Source organism: Channa argus, chromosome 14 (genome assembly GCF_033026475.1).
Source record: "Channa argus isolate prfri chromosome 14, Channa argus male v1.0, whole genome shotgun sequence".
NCBI classification, from domain to species: domain Eukaryota; kingdom Metazoa; phylum Chordata; class Actinopteri; order Anabantiformes; family Channidae; genus Channa; species Channa argus.
The window spans coordinates 13,993,896-14,017,339 of NC_090210.1; the positions used below are offsets into that span (position 1 = coordinate 13,993,896).

General features: G+C 37.1%; 2 protein-coding genes and 1 long non-coding RNA gene across 4 annotated transcripts in view; 1 reads left to right on the top strand and 2 right to left on the bottom strand.

The window, feature by feature from the left end:
- LOC137098068 (myosin-7-like) overlaps positions 1-265 on the bottom strand; it is a 13,132-nt gene extending 12,867 nt beyond the window's left edge. Inside the window, exon 1 of the mRNA XM_067473847.1 lies at positions 136-265. The gene's annotated coding sequence lies outside the window, so the exon portion shown is untranslated. The remainder of the gene's footprint in view (positions 1-135) is intronic.
- The window catches only part of LOC137098072 (uncharacterized), a 17,809-nt gene extending 3,976 nt beyond the window's left edge, over positions 1-13,833 (top strand). Inside the window, exons 2-5 of one of the 2 annotated variants that reach the window (XR_010910557.1) lie at positions 779-875; positions 1,905-2,053; positions 3,105-3,987; positions 13,699-13,833. This is a non-coding gene — a long non-coding RNA (uncharacterized lncRNA). The remainder of the gene's footprint in view (positions 1-778; positions 876-1,904; positions 2,054-3,104; positions 3,988-13,698) is intronic. The other variant, XR_010910556.1, reaches the window with a different exon arrangement.
- LOC137098070 (myosin-7) lies at positions 4,222-19,374 on the bottom strand. Its single transcript, XM_067473849.1, has 39 exons — positions 19,254-19,374; positions 19,097-19,129; positions 18,669-18,880; positions 18,330-18,473; positions 17,957-18,113; positions 17,827-17,854; positions 17,251-17,356; positions 17,045-17,137; positions 16,899-16,962; positions 16,704-16,802; positions 16,517-16,620; positions 16,033-16,171; positions 15,832-15,950; positions 15,261-15,410; positions 14,976-15,146; positions 14,543-14,852; positions 14,352-14,431; positions 13,678-13,883; positions 12,895-13,018; positions 11,924-12,060; positions 11,563-11,818; positions 11,171-11,413; positions 10,897-11,073; positions 10,648-10,793; positions 10,445-10,535; positions 9,979-10,368; positions 9,756-9,882; positions 9,447-9,565; positions 9,155-9,351; positions 8,727-8,910; positions 7,802-7,967; positions 7,581-7,705; positions 7,187-7,495; positions 6,902-7,105; positions 6,493-6,789; positions 5,496-5,600; positions 5,257-5,352; positions 4,801-4,935; positions 4,222-4,337 (listed from the first exon to the last, which is right to left on the bottom strand). The coding sequence occupies exons 3-39, from the start codon at positions 18,867-18,869 to the stop codon at positions 4,317-4,319; spliced, it is 5,820 nt and encodes a 1,939-aa protein (XP_067329950.1). The 5' UTR covers positions 18,870-18,880; positions 19,097-19,129; positions 19,254-19,374; the 3' UTR covers positions 4,222-4,316.
- Between the last annotated feature and the right edge of the window lie 4,070 nt (positions 19,375-23,444).

Consider the following 23,444-nt stretch of genomic DNA (forward strand, 5'->3'; position numbering starts at 1 on the left):
AGTATACGTGAAAAACATCAATTAAATCTTACACCAAAATATTTTCTAAGTAAGGCAGCAAATGTCAATTCAGCTGTTATAAATGTTAAATATGTGACACTTCTATCTCATACTACTTATACATGTTTTGCTTACCTTTGACTGTCAACTTTTAATCAAGTTAGGTGAAGAGCCCAGCAGCAAGTAGCCCTCCCTCCATTAATAAAGGTTGTTTGTCCACCAAATATGGGATGAATTTTTGGAGAAAGGTTGCACTTCAAAAAGGCATTCTCTTAATTGGGCAAACTGTACTGCTGCTATTTGTTGCTTTCACCCTGTGACAAACAAGGCGAGGACAATACATGCTACAAAGAAAGGGGAGGGCAAGAGGTGGGGATCAGGGACAGGCTTGATATCAAATGACTATTATTTTATTGATATAAAAGTCTTTTTATTTTATTTTTAATAAATAAGAAATAGAGGTTTTATAAAATTTCTTACTGCACGTACAATTTAAATGTTTTATATAATATTTTATTACATAAAAAAATCATAATTCCTCACTACATATATACATAATTCAAGGTTTTGTTTGTTTTTGTTCTTGGTGTATGGTCTGCTCTAGTTATCAAGCAGATGAAAAATGTCTGATAATTTAAAAACAAATGAAATAAAAAATGGCATCGTTTTAAATGATTGTTTGAAAATTCCATTCATGTGTTGACCAAATGTTTAGGAAAACTTTCTTGAACCATCTATCACTAGCCGATTCAGTGTCTCTGTTTTAAATCCCAAACAGGACGTTGATAGAGAAGTGAGGTTCATTTGTTCTTCAGTCAGCAACAGCTTAGGATGTTTCATGTTCCCAAAGACGATGGAGATGGAGTTCATCAAAGGTCAGTCATGTGAAGCAGAGGTGAAATACATTTGTAGAGAAGCTGCTGAGACAATAAAGTGTCGCAGCTGTTGTAAGCTAAGGTCAGGGACTTAAATTATCACTCACAAATGTTCTGCCCAGCAAGGTCTACACCTTTGTCTCATGATGTCGTCATGGCATTATTCCCTTTCCTTTAGCCTTGAGGACAAAGATAACCCTGTGAAATTCTTGTCTGGGATTTTTTCTCATTGCTTGTGAAGGGCACCCTTTGAGGGCAGTGATATCTGAACTGCAGTATCTGATGTCTTGATGGATATGGGGTAACAGGTGGATGTCACTAAAAATATGTGTAAATCTGCAGGTTTCGGGATGTTTCCTTTTTTGTATTCAATTTAGGAAGATAATTATTTGTAGTGATTTTCTTCACATTTTTTTTCTTTATATTTATTAAACTGCAAATAACAAACACATTTATATAAACACTGCTACAAGTAGAGAAGATATGAGAAAATAGGCCAGGTGTCCAAATTAAGTTTCTTCATGTAAAATGAGGACGACCTTGACCATCACTGTCTGTTGATGAGCAATGTTCCATTGGACATTGGACAAGAGAAGTTTCGAGAGCGCACACTGTTGTGGCCCATTCTCATTCTCAGCTGTCTAAGTCCCTGTGTAAATCTTTTGTTTCTTTTGTGTCCCCTTCCTGGCTCACATGATCTTCTCACTGTATTAGCACAAATGTTGAAACCACACTCCTCTAAGGTGAAGCCTATTGCTGGCAGCTAAGCTCTTTAATACAAAGAACAAATGGTGTCACCTTGAAATGCTATTGTTGGTAGTGCGGTTTGGCGTGCCAATTGATCCTGCATATTAAGCAGCTGACACAGAAAGCCTTCGGCACAACGGTAATCATCGTAAGATTTTAAGTCTTTAACTGTCTGTGGGAAAATAAACAAAACAAAAGATTATCTAGGTTTGTTAGTGTTAGAATGTCAATGATAAAGAATAACCCTGTTACTTTATTTATTATTATATAATCCCTTTGCAGATATATAAAACCTTTCAAGGACATAGCCGTGTGAGCTCAAGGTCAGCCTTTTGTGCTATACAAGTGTCAAGCTGATGTCCACCCTTTACTTGACTTTTTCTGATGGTGGAAGAACTTCAGTCTATGCTGCTACACCTGCATGAGGTGCGGTAAGTCTGTCACTTTCAACTAGAAGGCATATTTTGTGGCAACAAGAATGGTTGATTCCAATTTAATGTAATTGGATGGTACATTTAAATTGTTAATTGTTTCTATTTTGAATTCTCTAACCCTAACCCTTGACTTACTCGATTCTGTCTCCCTACATTAAATATTTCATATGCAAATAATATGAAATGCATAGTTACTTGCATGTTGGCCTAGAAATAATAAATACTCAGCTGCTTGTTGGAGCTGGTAAACTACAATTGCAATCTAAACTTTTGATATGATATATAAATACAATGATATATAATTCCAAAAAAGAACATTTAATTGTAAATTGTTCTCTGAATAGTTAATTTAGATAACAGAAATTTGTTCATGAGTAGACTAACATCATCATAATACAAATATGGTAAATAATATTACCAATTGGCTAAAAAAGTGGCAGTTAATTATATTGTATATTTTGTTGTAATCCTAACATCTAGATAATAATTTAAAAAGGACAGATCCATTGTACATTAGTAAAATATTCAACAAAAACTTGAGGTGGGTGAAACAAAGGGCAGCAACTAGCAAAAATAAATAAAAATTCTTCTTGTATAGTAGCAGTAGTAACAAGTCAGAGATGCAGTTGAAGTTCTACTCCCTTTGAAGAGACCACAGTCCCAGGAAAACTGTCACAAACAACCTGGTACAAGACTAATTTAATAGCCTTACAGCTAGTGTACCAACTGCAATGAATTCCAGTCCAAAAACAAGATGAGCCCCAATTCTATTACCACCCCGGCTAAATTAGCCAGACAGAGGGAGAACACATAGAATTATACATAATTGAAAATGTTTTTTTATTTTTTTTTTTATAGGTCTGCATTTGAATAATTGTTTCTGTAAGTCATTGCTGGTCATGATGTTAGATTAATTTCAAACCAAAAGGTTAGGGGGCAGCCTAAGTGACTTAGGCCAAGCCTGCCAAGTTCAAAGACATCTGGGTAGTTGGTTCCAGCCGTCACATGAGGAGAATTGATACGGACTTTCTTTTTCTGTCTTTTACAGCTCTAAATTTCAAATTTGAATGGGGGAAAACGTTTCAACTTGTCTGTCAAAAAAGCTAAGTTAATTTATTGGCTGACAAATTTTGCAATGTGATCCTTTTTTAATGGGGTTTATATAACATCTAATAATGCTCCTGCTTAACCTACGTAGACTGTTTTACTTATTAGTATTTTTTAACTCGTTTAAAATGCCCCATGTGATGGAGTCTGTCAGAAAGCTCAGCCAGGCCAATATGATAGCAAGCACAGACTTTTTGTATATATAAATCTGAATCAGTTCATATCACATTGTCACACTGCAATCAACAAAACATAGAGAAATGTCAATGTTTATTTGACATAATTCCTGCATTGGTTTATGTATATATGATATTAGATACTAGTAAAATATTTTGACATTGTATTGCCAAATTTGTGTTTCCATGTTTTGTAAAATATAGGGTCATGTAAAGATAATAACTGGGTTAGATACCATATTTTTGTCCAGTTTTCTAGTTACTTTTTAGCCCTGTTTAGACCATCATGAATTATTATCCACTTGAAACATTTATTTGTGGGCTAGTTGGTCATCATCATCATTTTTTTTTAATCCAGTTAAGTTTTTTTTTTAATACAATTTTGTTCCTTTATATTGTTAAGATTATGTATCATTTTTACACATTATTACATGGTGTACAGAAACTTAAAAACTATGTCTAAAAACCAAGTGATGAAACTGTTGTGATGGATGTGTGCCTTGACAGTAAAGAAAAATTATTCTTACATCATCAATCCGCCATGGCAGAAGAGACCCACTTCAACTAATTCTTTCCATCTGTGACCCTCCACAGAATGTCAACAGATTTTATGAAAGGTTCTGATTGGCAGCAAACACCGTTCATGTGGTAAGTGTTTAATTGTTTTTGTTTCAAAACAAAAGTGTGTGTGTGTGTGTGTGTGTGTGTGTGTGTGTGTGTGTGTGTGTGTGTGTGTGTTAGGGTTTTTTGTGTCTCTGGTCACGATACATTTGGATGGTTTTTAATTAAATTGTGTATATCAACTACATCTCCCATCTGCCTCTTACTTATAGATTGAATTTAACTTCCTGCTTGGAATGAATAAAGACTCTACACATTAACATAAATGCACTTTAGTTTATTCTACAGTTACTTTGGAAACAATGGAGACTACAGCACAGGAGATCCCAAAGGTCTTAGGTGAACATCTGTAAGTTTCACTCCTCATCTAGCCCTTTCTGTGATGAACAATAATAGGAAAACAGACAGAGAGAGATAGGTTAGAGTCACAAAACAAATGTAGCACAAGGTAGTACACAACTAACTAACTAACTTTTAGAACTTAAAAGGTGTGTGTATAATCTGATTAAGTAAACCAGCAAAGCTGCAACATTAACATGTTCCACTCAGCTAATTATACTGTAGGAATTGTGCAGAAACCTCCCTAACCAGATGGTTCAAGTCATTGTTTGGTAACTTGAATAGCAATTACTTTTATTCATTTAGGGGCGTCCTGGTGTCATAGAGCATTTTCAAGAGGTTCTTGGAGGAGTTTTTTTTCTTTTTTCTTTTTTTTTTTTTTTCAGGAAAAATGTGTGATACCTCTACGGGTATAGATTTTGTCTTTACAAGTAAGCTTGTTCTACTAAAATGATATGTTGTTCTGCAAACGAATTGTTGAGACCTAGAGGAGCATTTTACCTTTGAGCCCACATCACGGCTCTTGGCACGAATCTTGTTGACTTGAGACTCCGCAATGTCCGCTCGCTCTTCAGCCTCATCCAGCTCGTGCTGCAATTTGCGGAACTTGCTAAGATGAGTATTGGCTTGCTCTTCCTACAGAGTCCAACAAAAAAAGAGAATTGGGTATAATAACTATAAAAGGAAAATGAACTTAGGCACATTGTTGAACAGGTAAAAACGTGCTGTATATACAACACATATTATATGAATAATATGTTGTTTACTGTTAGGTGTAAAACAAGTAAAAGTGATTTATTCTGACAAAAATTCAAAACAGTTTTAATATCTACACAATTTAATAAATTTTAAAATATATGCTTTTAACTATAGGTTTAAAAACAACAAAGAAACAAAAACACCTTACAGGCCATAAGCACAGAGCCCAAAAGTGACAAACTTTTGCAGCACACTTACAGCCTCCTCAGCAGCTCTCTTGTAGGATTTGACTTTGAGTTGAAGTTTGTCAACCAGATCCTGCAGACGCGCTAGATTCTTGCGGTCTTCCTCTGTCTGCATATATGAGAAATAGGAAAGAAACAGGTTTAATAAAGAGCATTTACTTTATTTCTCTCACACACAAAGTAGCTCAGTGGAATTAAATACTGACACTCGTTTTTCTATATGTTACGGTTATAGGCAAACAAAATATATACCTGGTAAGTGAGCTCTTTGATGCGTCTTTCATATTTACGGATTCCCTTTACAGCCTCGCTGCCCTTCTTCTGTTCTGACTCCACTTCATTCTCAAGCTCCCTTACCTGAAAAGATCACAGAATCACCTTTTGAAAATTCACTGGTAGCTAAGCTCACAGCTGCATTATTTAGTATATTTTAACATTTTTTGAAAGGAATGTAATATAAAAGATGCTAAATTCCAAGATTCAAGAATAGAGTATTAAAAATGGGGCCTCTTCCTTTTTTTATCAGACCCCCAGAGTGAAAATATTACAAACAGGCCATTGTGTTTGTAGGTTTTTTTTCTGCCTTTTTGGTTATTTTCCAATTGTGTGATACATTTTGTGCTTTTGTAGTTGTTTTGTATATTTTTTTCATCTCTTTGCAATCATTTTGTAAATTGTAAATTACTCTCTAACTGGAGACATTCTTTACTAAATCAGAGCTCCAGGATCCATTGACCTCTGGGTCTGTGTCCTGCAGGCTCATTCTATAAGTAATTCTACATCACCACAGAGGGTTTTTTTACCTATTCTTGGACAATAGTTATGTTTTTAAAATCATTTAGTTGCCATTTCTACTGCAACCCTCCCATTTTATCTGGGCTCGAGACCCCCACAAAGTTGGCCCCTTAGTGGATGCGATGGGCCACACCTGGTGGGGTGGAATTCAAACCCACGGCCTTCTGCATCCCAATCTAATGCTCCCCCACTGAGCCACCATAAACCCACTGTACACTACCTGCTAATATTAAAAAAGCATAATGAGCATAATAAAGCATAATAATAACAACTGACATCTAGCACACTAACAAGGTACATTTGTTGGGGTTCAAATGAAATGACAAACTTTTATTTTTAGCCAGAAACAAGCTTTATGGGATTATGGGACTGTGGTTACTTACTGTGGTAACAAATTTAAAAGGCTACAAAATATCATAGGGATGATGTTTTTGTTTTGGCAAAATGTTCTTACCCTGGCCTCAAGCTTCTGCACCTGCTTCTTGCCTCCTTTCATGGCGATCTGTTCAGCTTCATCCAGACGGTGCTGCAGGTCTTTGATGGTTTGCTCCATGTTCTTCTTCATACGCTCCAGGTGAGCGCTGGTGTCCTGCTCCTTCTTCAACTCCTCTGCCATCATGGCAGCATCTGTGATGGCCTTCTTGGCTTTTTCCTCTGCATTTCTACACTCTTGCACTGCTTCCTCCACTTCAATTTGAAGCTGTGAAGCATCTGCCTCAAGCTTTTTCTTCTGGTTTATCAGGCCAGTGTTCTGTATATAGAGTATATTTTTAGATATTAGAAATTGTGGTTTACTGCAACTTAGTATTACTATGATGCAATTTATAATGACATCTTTGGTGCAATAAATGATTAGGTCTCACCTGTGAGTGCAGTAGCTGCACTCTCTCACTAACGTCCAGCAGCTCTTGCTCAGCAAGTTTGCGACTTCTCTCAGTTTGCTCCAGGGCAGCCCTCAGTTCCTCCAGTTCAGCCTGAAGTAAGTTGTTGCGCCTCTCAACAATGGCAGTGTTCTCTTTAAGATCGTCATTGGCCCGAACAGAGTCATCTAGCTGTATTTGGCAATCCTTAGGGGTTGATATCAATCAAAAAATTTAGAATCAGTTGGAAACATCACAATTAAGTAAGCTTTTTATCCAATAGTTTACCTTCAGATGTGCATGAACAGATTTAAGTTGTTTCTGGGCCTCAGCTGCCTGCCTGTTGGCCTGGCTAAGCTGGATCTCCATCTCATTGAGATCACCCTCCATTTTTTTCTTCAGCCGTAAGGCCTCATTCCTGCTACGGCATTCAGCTTCAAGAGAGCTCTGCAGGGTTTCGATCGTCCTCTGCATGTTCCTCTTGGACTGCTCCATCTCCTCATCTTTCTCAGCTAACTTGCGTTCAATGTCAGCTTTAATCTGATTAAACTCAAGCTGAGCTCTCAGAATTTTACCCTCTTCATGCTCCAGGGATGCCTAGTGGACAGGAGGGTAAAAAATATGGTGATATGAGTCAACACTTTTTCTACATAATGTGTTATACATTGAAGAATTCTTGTACCTCAGCTTCCTCAAGAGCAGACTGGATCTCACTCTTCTCCTGTTCAAGTTGTTTCCGTAATTTCTCCAGTTCATGGAGGCTCTTTCCACCCTCACCAAGTTGCTCAGTGAGGTCAGAAATCTCCTCTGTGTGATGACAAGCAATGCAATTAAAATGGATTTACAACCTAACATTAGCATGTGTGCAGTAACCTGGACACAATCCTTGGCAGTAGATCCTACCCTGCAAGTTTTTATTCTCCCTCTTCATGGTCTCCAGATGTTCCAGAGACTCTTCATAAGAGTTCTTCAGTTTAAAGAGCTCAGTGCTCAGACTCCGGGCCTCCTTCTGGGAGCTCTCCAGCTCACACTGAGACTCCTCATATTTCTGCTTCCACTCAGACAAGACCTTCATTGAAGAGGAAGACCAACAAGTGAATGGAGAAAGGTAGATGGAAACTAGAGTTGGTGAATTAATCTTTTATGAATCACTTTCTCCTATTGTTTAAAATTACAATTCTACCTGGCAAACATATGAAGTTCACATTAACTCCTAACAGATTTGCTCAATAAGCCACAAATTTGGACTCTTTTGTAGATGGATATAAAAATTATAAAACTAAATCCAGAGTATTTTGATGCTATGTCATACCATGTCTTAACTTTTCCCTGTTATAAGAAATTGTCATACTGTGATATTAATGACATGAATAATGTATTTTAATACACACCATAACATTGGCATCTGAAGTGTATCTTTTAAACCCGATAACCACAGTGGAAAGTTGAGCTTCTGTTTTAGAACAGTCTGAGGATGAGTAAATTCCAAAAAAACAAACTTCCTCTGTATTTCGGAAAAAATCACATGTGAATCATGTGGTATTGAATAATGCTACAGTATTTTTATTTTGTACTAACACTAGGGGGCATCAAATACCCACATAATGTGACTTTAACAACCCCCTCTTAATAAATGTAACCGCTAGGTGCTTCAGGACACTTGCCCTGTGTTTTTTCAGCAGGGCAGCTCCAGAATAGTTTGCATAATAACAAGCGGATCACTACTGAGCCATTGCAGGTCAAAGGGTCAAACTATAAAGGGTTCCGATACTGCATTTTAGCTCTGATTATTGCTTTTGGTGATTACAAATATTTCTTAGTACTTCACCTTGTCAAAGTTTCTTTGCTTCTTGTCCAGAGCAGCAGCGACAGCATTCGACCTCTCCACATCTACCATGAGATCTTCAATCTCATTCTGCAGTCTGTGCTTGGTCTTCTCCAGAGAGGAACATTTGGCATTCACTGCTTCAACAGCCTCCTCAGCATCCTGCAGACGCTGAGCCAGCTTTTTCCTTAAAGAATAATTCATTTAAATAATTTAATGTTATTTTGTTGCGCCTGTTTTGTTAGATAAATTGTATAGATTCAACAACTGGGCTATGACTGGCTGCTCAGCCATCTAACAGACCAACTTTTTGTTCGTCTTACATTTTAGGAGAAACATAACACAAACAAAAAGCTGATCTGACAGACGAAGTAAGATGCTGTTTAGGAATTACTGATTCAAAAAGGAATTTGGGTTTCAAAATATCTTACTTTGCTTCCTCCAGTTCCTCTGTCCTCTGGATGGCATCAGTTTCATACTTGGTTCTCCACTGAGCCACCTCAGAATTGGCCTTGGACATGCTGCGCTGAAGTTCAGCTTTAGCCTCCTGCTCCTCCTCATACTGCTCCCTGAGCAGGTCACAGTCATGACGAGCAGACTGCACTGCATGGGCTAATGCATTCTTGGCCTGTTGGCGTAAAATTACAACAATGAGTAACATCATAATAGATGTCAGTTAGTAAATACTGTTACAGTTCATTATGCACCAAAACGTCACTTGACCTTGGTCTCCTCCTCCAGTTGTCTCTTTAGGTCCTCAATTTGTTGAGTATAGGACATTTTACCTCTCGTCAGCTGAGACACCAGAGAGTCCTTTTCCTCCATCTGCCTCGAAAGCTCACCTAGTGTTTTGAAAAATGCAATGTTTTAAAAAAATTCTCTCCCCGTAAAAATAGTTTTATGTGAAACACTTTATTCTTAGAAATATTTTATTTCTTGGAAACATTTTTTTTTTTTAAACGTTTCTTTTCATGTGTGCTCACAGCAACACAGCTGTGAAGCTCACATAAGTTTGTAAATTTAAAAAAGTACCATTCTCTGTTTGAAGCTTTGCTTTTTGCATGTTGAAATCATTGATGCACCGTTGAGCTTCTTCAAACTTGGTCTTGTATTCATTCATCTGATCTTCCAGAGTCCTACATGTCTTCTCCAAATTTGTCTGACATAAAATAAATCAGATACAATTTAAACATTTAAAAATGCACAAAAAATATAAGTCAACATTAGCTCAAAACTATTCTGCAGTTAAACCTACCTTTGTCTTAACAATATGTTCCATATTGGAGACCACATCATCCAGCTCCAGTCTGAGTTCACTCTTCTCCTTCTCCAGTTTCTGCTTGACTCTCTGCAGGTTGTCAATCTGCTCTCCCAGGTCAGCGACACTGTCAGCTTGTTTCTTCCTGAGTGTGGCTGCAGTGGCTTCATGCTGCAGAGTGGCCTCTTCGAGGTCTCTGCGGAGTTTCTGGAACTCAGCCTCCCTCTTCTTATTCATCTCTATCTGGGCAGATGTTGCTCCACCAGCTTCCTCCAGCCTCTCACTGATCTCCTCCAGCTCTCTGGCCAAGTCAGCCCTCTGTTTCTCCACTTTGGCTCGGGCAGCTCGCTCTGCCTCAAGCTCTTCCTCCAGCTCTTCAATGCGGGCCTGTTGAAAAAAAAAATGTATCTAACTGTTGAGTTTTTTACCATTTTGAAAAATTTACACATAAAGCATGTCTTACCTGAAGTTCTTTCAGTTTCTTTTGAAGCTGATTGGCAATGGCCTGCTCATCCTCTATTTTATTATTGAGCTGACCGAGTTCGAAATCTTTCCTGTGTTGAAGCAGTGAAATAATAATGGTTGGTTCAGTTGTACATTAATAGTATTATTATGCTGTTTGCATATCATGATCTAGTGTTATAGGTTTGGGAAACACAGTTATACTTTTTCAGATGTTCTTCAAGTTGTTGCTTGTCATTCTCCAGGTCCATGAGACTCTCCTGAGTTAGTTTCAGGTCTCCCTCTAGCTTCCTCTTTGCTCTCTCAAGATCCATTCGTATCTTTTTCTCTTGTTCCAATGACCCTTCAAGCTGAATAGTATCATTAAAAAATGTGTCATTAAAGCATTTTTACATCCAATTACCATTCTACACACATTGTCATAAAAGCATCAACTTGCATTCAAATACACACATCATCCACTTGCTGCTCCAGCTTAGTCTTGGCCTTGGTCAGAGTGTTGACTTTGTCTTCTTCACTCTGCAGGTCATCCAGTGTTTGCTGATGAGCTTCCTGTAAGGCTTTCTTTTCTTTGGTCAACTTGGCAATGATCTCATCCAGAGCTGCCATCTCCTCAACCAGGTTCTTCACCTACAAAAAAAAATGAATCGCAGGTAATGTAAAACATGCCAATGGCTCATGCCCTTAACATTTAAAGGGCCTAGAAATTAAAAAGTAGATGTCATACCTTGTTCTCAGTTGCGTGCTTCTCTTTCTCTACTTTGGCTAAAGTTAACTCTAAGTCATCAATGTCTTTCTTTAACTCAGAACATTCATCCTCCAACTTTCGCTTCTTTGCTGTGAGTTCAGCATTCATCTCCTCCTCATCCTCCAGTCTTTCTGTCAGCTCTTTGGCTTTTGCTTCCATTTGAATTTTGTGTTTGATCAGCCCCTCACATCTTTCTTCAGCATCTGCAAGATTATCTTGCTCCTGAATTTAAATTGTCATTTAGTTGAGACATTTTGTTAATATTCGTGGCAGTAAACGTAAAGAATTTATTATATTGCATATGATGTGTACTTTATGGTTCAGTTAATATTCTGAGATTAAAATATAAGGAATCCCGTTATACAACTTACCGCCTGCACTTGGAGCTGCAGGTCATTCTTCTCCTGGAGAAGAGAAACCATTTTCTCCTCCAGTTCCTTCCTACGAGCTTCAGACTTTGCATAGGCCTCTTTCAGCTTCAGGAATTCTTCCTTCATGTTGGCCATCTCCTTTTCTGCCTCAGCAGATCTTAACAAAGGTTTTATCTTGAAATACAGCTTCATCCAGGGCCAATTCTTGACCCCCATGAAGGCACGGATGTTCCATTGAATTACCAAAAGTGCATCTCTGTTAAAGATGACAGTTCATTACAGTTCCATCATTTTACACAAACTAAAATGATTAAGAACAATCATTATCATTTACATAATTTTTCTTAGACATTCCTTTTACCTCCTTTCAACAATCTTCTGGAATTCCACTCTTGCCAGCAGACCTCTAGATCTAGCCTGGATTCCAGTGATAATGAGTGACAAGCGGTCATCCCTCATTTCTTCTAATTGCCCAAGAAGACCAGCCTTGAAGAACACCTTTGGATGCAAATAATAGCATGTAAATAAAACCAGAAGTAGTACATATTTAGTAAATTTTAACTTTATTGTAACTTAATTTTAAAATTTTGAAAAAATAAATAAATACATTGTTCCCCTCGCAAAATAAAAGCCAAATTGGTAAGGGTAAAACTTCTGATGCTAAATGTTTATTTAGTCTGGTTTGACCAACTTATGGTAGCAGAGTCACAAACCAAGCTTAAAGTTCGAAAATCACACAAAAAAGGAGAAGGCCAAGGTTTTCTGTAACTTTGTCTTAGACAACAAACCGCATAAAAAGACTAAAACCAGCAGTTAACAGTGTATTAACTGTAACGTTTCTAAATCAATAATGGTTTAATATATTTATATGTGTCATGGAGCTCTATCTTTGTTCAAAAACTATTAAAAATGCATCAGTGATTAAGACTGCATTGCACTGGACAGCTCTTCCTCACAAAAATATGACAAGGATTTTTTTCAATAAAAAACTGACTTAGAAGAGCCGAGAACAACTCTCCCTTTTTACTTGACACTTGTGGACCTCTGTGTGTTTCAGACAGAGGTTAGGAAAAAATCTGTCACCTGGCATAGTGGTGCAGCTGCTGTGTTTCTAATAACTATTGAATTTGTTGCACAAAGAGCTAAAATAAGGAATTTGACAATAGAATATATAATGTTGGTTTAATTTTTTCATGGGATTTGTTGACGATATGCAAAATCACAGGCCTTGTTCTTTAACTATTTTCAGATTTCACCATTAGTATTTAATGCATATGCTGCATATTAGACGTTGTGTTGTGTTTTTAATTTAGTTTTTATTCTTTTGATTACCTTTGTATGTCCAAACTTGTACTGGTTATGATCAATATCCAGAGAACCAAGAAGTTTTTCAGCTCCCTTTCTGCTGTCAATGAACTGACCTTCAGGGATGGCAGCAGGATTCAGGATGCGATACCTATAATATTAAAAAGAAAAAAAAGAAAGTCATGTTTACATTTTTTTAAGTTGTACAGTAAAACTGACATAAGAGACTCAGAGAGAATCAGTGCATTTACATGCACTTAAGTAACCAGGTTACAGTTGGCCTTCTAGGGAAAGCTGATTAACTAACTGTTATGTAAATGCTGGTTTCTGAAATTGTGGTTGGGAATTAAGAAAGCCTTCTTTTCCAAGGAAATTTTTCCAGAGAACACAAATCAATCAACCACATATAGATGGATATAACTGGGTTTCTTTTTTGCTTTCTCTATGTGCATAACAAAAGGCCCCCCATAGGGCAAGCAGCTCAATGAGATTGTATGAAAGGAGATATTAATAACAGGGCAATGCCGTCTTGTTTTTAAATAAAATTTAGACTAAAAAATAAACTAACACGGAGTGCCAAATTGAAGTTAAATAATTCACTTTCCTTGTGAAATGTATTTTTATTCAGACAGTTTGCACTATGTATCAGCTGTGAAAAAAAGTTAGAAAGTCAGAAAGCAATGTTTTCTGTCATTTAAAATCTGTCAGCCATGTTTCCAAAAGTTTGAGGTGGAAGAGAATTCAGATTACTCATCAGCTGCACGTAAATGCAGATTTCAAGTAACACAGTTAAATGTGTAAATGCAATACCTCTGTTTGAAATCCCCATAGAGGATCCTGTTGGGGAAGCCCTTTCTGCAGATCCTGATGCCCTCCAGCACACCGTTACACCGCAGCTGGTGCATCACCAGAGGATTTTCCATAGCACCAGGAGTCTTAGTCTCATTGGGGATGATGCAGCGCACGAAGTGAGGGTGAGTAGACCTCAAGTTGGTCATCAGTTTGTTCAGATTCTCCTGTGGAGGTAATCAATCTATCAGTTATTAGTATAAGTTAAGGTTTCTAAATGAAGTAGCCATTCACACACACTGCCTGGCCAAAAAATAGTTACCACCTGGATTTACTTAACAAATAGGTAAGCCCAGTATGCCACTGGCTGGCATAATGGTAGTTCAGGGATAATGAGACATTCTGTTCACACATGAATTAGCCACCTTAACCTTACTGGGAGTCTATGGGATGTCCTGGAGAGCAATTTAGGCAGGGGTCCAACTCTTATCATCCCTTATCATCTATAGGATATTTATATATCTATATAAATTATTGCAACTCTGCATGGAAATAAATGTTGTGGCATTGCATAAGCTCATCAAAAGGGTACCATTGCAAATAAATACTCTAACAAAATTTAAAGGTGGCTCAGTTAAATATTAGAGTGTTTAACGTTTTATATCCAGGCAGTGTATTTACTTGTATTTACTGACCCTGTGCAAGGCAGACACAGTCTGGAAGGATGATCCCTTTTTCTTGCTTCCTCCTCCTTTGCCACCTTTTCCACTTTCAACTAATAAGACATTTAACAACTCATTAGATTACATTATAAGAAAACAGGCAAAATGTATAAAAGTTTAACATTCTAGTGGAGAATAAGACAGCACATATACTTTATTCATACCTGAATCACTTCCAGCATAATTTGCAAAAAGATTAGCAAGCAGTTTGAGATTAGACTTCTGGTAAAGTGAAACAACAGTCTCATTCAGGGGATCTTTGTTTTTCACCAGCCAGTTATTAATGTTATAATCAACAGTTCCAGCATAGTGCATCAGGGCAAAGTGAGCCTCTGGTTTTCCTTTGACAATTCTTGGCTTCTGGAAGTTGGAAGATTTCCCCAGATGATTGTCATAGAGCTTTGCTTTAAAGGTAGTATCAGTGGCTTTGGGAAACATGCACTCCTCTTCAAGGATGGACATGATACCCATGGGCTAGAGAGTAACAAATATGAAAAAATCACATTAAAATAAGTAATATAGGCTATTATTAGTAATCTATCTTGATTTATTGAAAACGGTTTGTTGAAAATGTAATGCAGTTGCTGAGTTTTTCACCTTTTCAATCAGGTCAATACAGGCCTGCAGATCCATACCAAAATCTATGAAAGTCCATTCAATTCCCTCTTTCTTGTACTCTTCCTGCTCCAGCACAAACATGTGGTGGTTGAAAAACTGTTGCAGTTTTTCATTGGTGAAGTTGATGCACAGCTGCTCAAAGGTGTTGAACTGTAACAGCCATACAGACGGACAGCATAGTCATTTTATTACTCACACATTAAAGTGAATAAGATGAAGTTATGTGGAATGTAATGTATATAAATAAAGGTGAAAGAAGCTCACGTCAAAGATCTCAAATCCTGCTATGTCGAGCACACCAATGAAGTACTGGCGAGGTTGCCTGGTGTCCAGGGATTGGTTAATTCTTATTACCATCCACAGAAACATCTTCTCATACACTGCCTTAGAAAGTGCACCAATAGCATAGTACACCTACAAAATGAAATACCAAATGTTGAAATGACAGTAAATACTCATAGTTGCTTGCTTTGTCTATTGTCATTTATACATTTTTGTCTCTGTCCGCTTATCCAATCTGATTGGGGTCACTACAGTATATTGCGTTTTCTACACATTGATTTAGTACATGTTTTTTTTCACCAATGCCCTTTATGATGCAGCCGTTTTGAATTTTTGCTGCACTCAAATGTCTGCTGGCTTGTGACACCTCAGTGGCTTGGGTTGGGCAGTGTAGGGGCTTAGTGCCTTGTCCTAAGACACTACAACATACTGTGTGATCAGGGTGAGTCAGACCAAAAACCACCCTCCCTGCAGTAAATAAGTACCTTTTCTATCAACTGATCCACTGCTGCTACATTATTTAATATATTCAGCTATTGGATTTCATTTTTACCTGCTGGACATTTTGTCCCTTGGTGACCCACTCATTTCCTACTTTGACTCTTGGGTGACAAAGACCTTTGATGAGGTCAGCAGAGTTCAAGCCCATCAGGTATGCAACTTTGTCAGCATCTGTGAAGAGAAGTTACTATTAACATCCTGCCAATGCCTTTCTCAATGATCATGTTTCCAGGATTCAGAAAGCTCCACTTACCTTCTGTGCCATCAGCTTCTGCCTGCTCTTCTCGTTGTTTCTGCTTAAATTTCATGTTGCCATAGTGCATGATGGCACCGGTCAGTTTATAAATACTGTTCTTCTCCTCTTGAGTGAAGCCCAGCACATCGAATGCATCCTGAGTAAGAAGAAGGGGCATTACTATTGATATGTCTGTTTTTATTTTATCAGGGTATTTAGTAGAGTGACATGAGACATCAGGAGGATAAGAAAGTATGTGCTCTCTGAGCCAACAGCATCTGGCCAGTTGTCATGTGATATCAGAGATCCAATCCAGTTAAATCAAATAATTTTCACTCTGATCTGGTGACATCAATTAAAAGTTTAAATATTCATTAATGTCAGCTAACATTAAAATAGCATGGGATAAACCCCAAAAAGTCATAATAAAGTACTCTTTATAGTAAGTATGTACTCCATGCAAAGAGATGGTGGACATACTCTGTGGTGCATCCCTACTTACATCAGTGGCCATCAGCTCTTCAGCATCATTGATTGAAGCTACAGTCGTCTCTCCTTGGGAGATGAAGGCGTAGTCATAGGGGTTGTTGGTGATGAGCAACATTTCTGAAAAAATAAAATCCAGAGTTCAACTACTTCATGCTAAGAGATGTTTAAACATGTAGTTGGTACAGTTCCAATCTATTTACCAAGCAGCTCGGGTTTCTTCTGAGAAAGAATCTGATAGAAGATGTGGTAGTCTCTCTCAGCTTTAAGCTGAAAGGTGACACGGGACTTTTCCAACAGATCTGTTAATGGCAGTTAGATAATGTAGGTCAATTACCAAGTAGTCATGTTTTTTATGGTGAACAATGATGAAAGTTTGTTAAGAAAGGAGTGCTTACATGTTTCAATATCAGCTGAGGCCAACTTTCCACTGGCAGCAAAGTGAATTCGGATGAATTTCCCCTGATATTTATACCAAGAAATAAAATCAATAAAAAGGGGAGGCGAAAAAGGAATATATAATGTAATTCAAAAAGAAACTTACAAATCTAGAGGAGTTATCATTCCTGATGGTCTTAGCATTACCAAAAGCCTCTAAAGCTGGGTTAGCCTGAATGATTTGATCCTCCAATGTACCCTAAAAGAATAGAGGGGCTCACTTTTGGTCAAGTACCAAAACTATAGTAAAAATACAAATCATGACATCCTTTAACCTAAAATAACCTTTATCCTAATAACCAGAATAATAACCTTTTTCTCAGTGGCCCCTTCTTTCTTCCCACCACCAGCTGCAATGCTGGCAAAGTACTGAATTACTCTCTTGGTGTTGACAGTTTTCCCAGCACCAGATTCTCCACTAAGGACAAATTCAAAATGTTTTAGAAAACAGAACAGTACCTTACATGCAACAAGTTTTTGTGAATCCACAAAATATTTTATATAAAATTGAAAATTGAAAATGGTAAGATATCCATATTTAATACACTCAGACTGCTTACGGTTTATTTTAACGGTACAAAATTAAATATATTGTTGCTCAGTATAAGGAATGTGGATGATGACTATTGAAAAAGCTTTAAGAAAAAAAATCTCTTTGTGTCCTGTATTAACAGGAGGGATGATTACAACAATTAGGACCATGTTTGGTGTTCACACAGCTATTGTTTTAGGACACTTGAAAAAGGGAGGCCTGTCCTTTAAACAGCAAAAAAAAAAAAAAAGTGTAGAAATGGTGATAAAAGCAATGGCTTGCTTATAACATGCCACTTAAACTATAATGTGGAATATATTCTTGCAATACAACAGAGTAATGAAAACATAACTTACGTGATGAGAATTGACTGATTTTCTCTATCTGAAAGGCAGAAGACAGAATTTTTTTAAGATTGAAGGATTCTCTAGAATGTTACATTTTCCACATCACTTGAGGTTCATATGGTAATTGGTGGTAAATTACCAGTTAGCATGTACTGATAAGCATTGTCAGAGATGGAGAAGATGTGAGGAGGAGCTTCACTCCTCTTCTTTCCTCTGTAGGCAACAACAACTTCTTGGTTGTAGACTGGCAGCCACTTGTAGGGGTTGACAGTCACACAGAACAACCCGGAGTAAGTCTGTGAGAACGAGAAAGAAAAAGTTTTAGATACAATTATATAAGGTACCGAAAATATATATATATATATATATATATATATATATATATATATATATATATATATATGTGTGTGTGTGTGTGTGTGTGTGTGTGTGCGTGCGTGGGTATGCGTGTGTTCCTAGCTGTCAATTAGGTGAGGGGTGCAGTCTTTGCCTCATAATGTTTTTCAACTTACATAAATCATCCATGCTGCATAACGCTCTTTGAGGTTAAACAGCACAGCAGGTTCATGGAGAAAAGTAAACATCGCCATGTCTTCAATTTTATCAAACTTTGGTGGGTTCTGGGGGTGTACGTCACACTCCTTCACTGTTACAGTCTGAAAATGGAGATAATCAACATTAATACACTGGCCAGTGGATTTTGAGCTGCTTCCCAAATATTACTAGTATTTCTGTTTGCAAAAAGCTTTTCTAGCTTCTGCTGTAACTCTACTACATGACTAAATGACAAATTGGCCTGAATCATCACTTGCATTACCAGTGTGTCCATCTGTGCCTGCTAGCAGACTGACCTTCCCTTTCGCTGTCTCAGCAGTGACTTTGTCCCCCTCACGGCTGATGATGGAAGCCTTCACAAACTCCTCATCAGAATCAGGAACAAAACACTCCTTCTTCATGTCAAAGGGACGAGTCTGGGCCTCCAGACGCTCCCTGTCTGACTTCCTCAGGTATGGAGCTGCTGCTCCAAACTCTTTCATGGCAGCGTCACCCATCTTCAACTTGTCTACAGTGCAAAATAATCATCTCAGTTTGAATTTAGCCAAATCAGGTATTTATTTTAGGGCATTTACTGGTTAAGAAGAGTATTTTGCAAATATAGAGCAGTTTTTAAAAACAATTCTTTTCTCATCATACAATGGTCACATATGAGATGTATTCCCCTATTTCAAAAAAGGAGTGTCTTTAAACCAAATATATTTCCATTTTCATGTACTCTTACCTTACGAAGACCTAAGTGTGATGTGTGATGGTCCTGAAGAAAGAAACAAATTAGACCAGTCTGCAGTCCATACTAACACAGGTAATGGTTTACTATCAAAATGGTTTAGTATCGATGTCTGTTAGTTGATATGTAAGCCTCAGTCTCTGCAACTTACCTTGAGATGGTTTGGTGACCAATTGAGGGTGTCACCATGGGTTATCTTTATAAACAAAGCCCCTCTGCCAAATATGGAGGAGTGTTTCAGGGTCCAGGAATGTATTTGTGTCTCAGTTGGGTTGGGGGTACATGAAGGGGAGGGGGTTAATAGGTGGCGGAGAGCAATATAGAAATCAGTGGGTCAGAGTCTTATGAGTGATAGGTTGGTCTCCTGATGGGCCCATATTAGGAGGTCCATGCAGTGCAGGAAATAATCATAGGTATCTTCAAGCAGCTAGGGGAACACAATTCAATCTTAAAATAGGAACAGGGAGGTATTTCTTTGTTATCATGCCTTAAGTGTGCTTCTGAAACAGGAACAATACATATTGTACTGAACAGAAGCATCTTCACTGAGCATGGGCAAAAATATTATTTAAATGGTGTAGTATTTTAAAACATGTAAAAGATCAGTTTTTTATGTTCTCTAACTAAGCTAAATAAGATAAGATTATACAAAACACCTTTACCTACATGTATGTTTATATATTAGATTATAAAGATTATATATAAATATATAATCTCTCCTTATTTGCACATCATTGTAAAAATGCACAGTAAAATCCAGACTGAAGATAGTACAAGTTGTGTTTTTTATCAGTTTTATTGTTTATAATTGCTAAATTATATTAAAGGTATGGCATTGTATGGCCTTGATATTTTGCATTTACAAAATATATGTGTTTAATAAAAATAAGTTAAAGATAATAAGTTTATAATAATACGTTAGGATAATTGATATTTTTTTGCATGTATACAATAATGCAGAACATACCACAGATATTAAATACTGGTATTGTCTAAAAACAAAGAACAATTAGAAATATCTGGGGAGATATTTTAGAGAAGTATTTCATGTGTGGGTCTCAGTTACAGTGAGCTTAAGTGAAGTCACAGCGAGGCATCTGTAACTTATTGTGTGTAGCTATCACAGAATGAATTTGCGGCAACATAAGCAGCCATCAGAGTCCGAGTGAGTTTGTCTAAAAAAAGAACATTAGCCTGTGAGATTAACCAGGCGACAAGTGTGAGGCAGCCCAGGCTGAGGTCTGCCGTAGGTGACATGCTTGAGATTCACTCTAAGACAGAAATGATGCTATACAATAGATGGCTGTGCCAGCATGCCATGATCTAATGTAATCCCAAGGTCACTGTGGAAGCCTTTTCCCATTATCAGGCACCAGCGAGCAAAAGCTGGGCCCCTAGTTACAATCCTGTTGACATAGCATTGTGTCTTTGAGGACAAAGATAACTCTGTGAAATTCCTATTGAGTACCCTGCACTGAGTGAGGAGGACAGCCATTCATGCTTTCAGGATCCTGCCTTTGCATCTGCGATCAGCTGTTGCACACTGGGTTTTATCTCACATAAATATATTCAGTGACAGGTGTATCCTTCAGCCTGCATCACATTTTAATGCTGTGTTTAAAGTTCTTTACACCAGGTTTTACATCCAGTTTATATCTACCTAACTTTACATTTGCATATCCCATCTCTCATCTTTCTTGTTTATACTTCATGTTTAAATTACTAACTTACATTTTGTTGACCCACCCCACTATTTATTTACATTTGACAAAGTAGAACTAAAAATATAACAAATAACCTATACAACATACAATGGATTTATGTAAAGCAACTAAATTACAGAGTCACTCACTACAACCACTTATCACAACCACATTCAAAGGTCAAGAGATAAAAGCAGGGGTTAAGAGCTGCTGACAAGTGCTGAGATTATTTCCATTCTGATAACTTCCCCATCCCTGTTACTGCTGGCGTCAACGAGCCAAGTGGAAGTGAGAGATTCCACGGCCCTGCTAAAGAGCAATTGAAGGTAACACTGACTTCACAGGTCATTCATCAATTTGTTTAAGGAAGCATGTTTTAAATAGTTTCTTTATGTCACAGCAAATGCACAGAGTCACAAGCATTTGCTTTGCATTTAGCCAATTTAAGTGATGGAGAAAGTATTCAGTTCCTTAACTTAAGTAAAATTGTTTATACCACAATATATAAAAAAACTCCATTACAAGTAAAACATTTGAATTTAAAATTTCACTTAAGTAACTATATTTTATGATAAAGTACTTAAGTACTTTGAAGTCTAACTGAGATGTTGGATTGATTGGACAAAAAAAAATTAAAAAGAAGAAATAGTGATGCCTTTAGATTGTTTTAACTGAAAACAGAACTTCAAAATATTAAATTAAAATATTGAATATTGAAATATGAATAATCTACTAATTATTTCAGCTTTATTTACTGTGCTTCAGTGCTGGTTAACACAGCATCATCTTGTACAACTCCAAATCAAAAAACATTGGGAAGATGTGTAAAATTTAACTAAAAACAGAATGCAATGATTTGCAAATCTCATCAACCAATATTTTATTCATTGTAGAACATAAACAACATGTCAGATGTTAAAACTGATATTTTATCTTTTCATGGAAAATATCAGCTCATTTTGAATTTGACTAATCTCAGAAAAAGTTGGAACAGGGCCAACAAAATGCTGGAAAAGTAATTGCCACAAACCAAAAACAAATGGAGGAGCATTTGACAACTAGGGGAATTTATAGCAGTGGAGTAACATGACTAGGTATTAAGGAGCATTTCAGAGAGACAGAGCCTCTTGAATTTACCAATCATCAATCTGTGACAAACTGCATCTGAAAATTGTGGAAAAACTTCTGAAAAAATGTTCCTCAACATGAAATTGTGAAGACTTTGAAGATCCCACCATCTACAATAAATAATATGATCAAAAGATTCAGAGAATCAGAAGGAATCTCTGTACGCAAGGGACAAAGCCGAAGGTCAAACCTGGATATGCGTGATCTTTGGGCCCTCAGACTGCACTGCATTAAAAACAGGCACGATTCTCTACAGGACATCACTGTCTGTTAACACAGTTTTCAGTGAAATCCAAAAATGTAAGTTAAAGCTGTATCATGCAAAGAAGAAGCTATATGTGAACACAATCCAGAAACTTTGCCTGTTCTCTGGGTAAAAGCTCATTTAAAATAGTCTGAGGCAAATTGGAAAAATGTTCTGTGGTCAGATGAATAAAAATTAGACATAAATTTTACATGGACATGGACAAACATGGACGCCGTGTCCTGCAGGCTAAAGAGAGGGACCATCCAACTTTTTATCCTTGGACATTTTCAGCATCCTTGGACATTTAAGCCTTTCCAGCTTACACATCTGGAAAGGCACCATCATTACTGAAAAGTCCATGGAAATTTTAGAGCAATATGTGCTCCCATCCAGAAAATATCTCTATCAGGGAAGGCCTTGCATATTTCAGGAAATATTCAGCAAACCACATACTGCATCCATCACAACAGCATGGATTCGCAGGTGAAGAGTCCGGGTACTGAACTGGCCTGCCTGCAGTGCAGACTCTTCACTAATTGAAAACATTTGTCACATCATAAAGTTGTTAAAGAAGAGGGGGATGCTATACAATGGTAAACATCACCTTCCCAACTTTTTTGAGGTGTGTTGCTGCCATCAAAATGAGCTAATATTTTCCATGAAATATTAAAATGTCTCAGTTTCGACATCGGACATGTTGTTTATGTTCTATTGTGAATAAAATATGAGTTGATGAGATCTGTAAATCATTGCATTCTGTTTTTTATTTAAGTATTACAAATTGTACCAACTTTTTTGGAATTGGGGTTGCATAACCTCTTCAAATACGAAATCTTAAGTTGTAAAGAAATTAGCTCTCAGATAAATGTTGTGAAGTAAAAGTGCAATATTGCCCTTAATATACGGTAGTAACAAAGAAGTTAACAAAGAAACACAAGTATTTAAAATGTGTATCTAAGTACAGTGTTCAGGTACATATATTTTAGTGAATGATTCTGGCAGATATCAGCAACTAAGAGATTCTTACACTTGAAAGTGCATTTTAATGTCTTGGCTCTTTTTTCTACAAACATTACTGTTGATACAATAAATAAAATATAGCACTTTTGCACCAAATATTGGGGAAGAAGGTGAAATTACCCTACTTTAGTTTGATAACATATGGCTTTCTTTACACGCTGCACTTCTTTTCCTTGTTTCAAATAATTACTGCTTCTGGTACACCAAAGTTGCCTCTTTTTGAAATCACAATTTTTTTTTGGTA

Coding starts and splice junctions, on each gene's coding strand:
- LOC137098070 (XM_067473849.1), bottom strand. CDS start 18,869: ATGGGTGACGCTGCCATGAAAGAGTTTGGAGCAGCAGCTCCATACCTG. Junction 16,172..16,516: donor AAGAGCTGATGGCCACTGAT/GTAAGTAGGGAT, acceptor CTTCTTACTCAG/GATGCATTCGATGTGCTGGG. Junction 6,790..6,901: donor TGCAGCTACTGCACTCACAG/GTGAGACCTAAT, acceptor CTCTATATACAG/AACACTGGCCTGATAAACCA.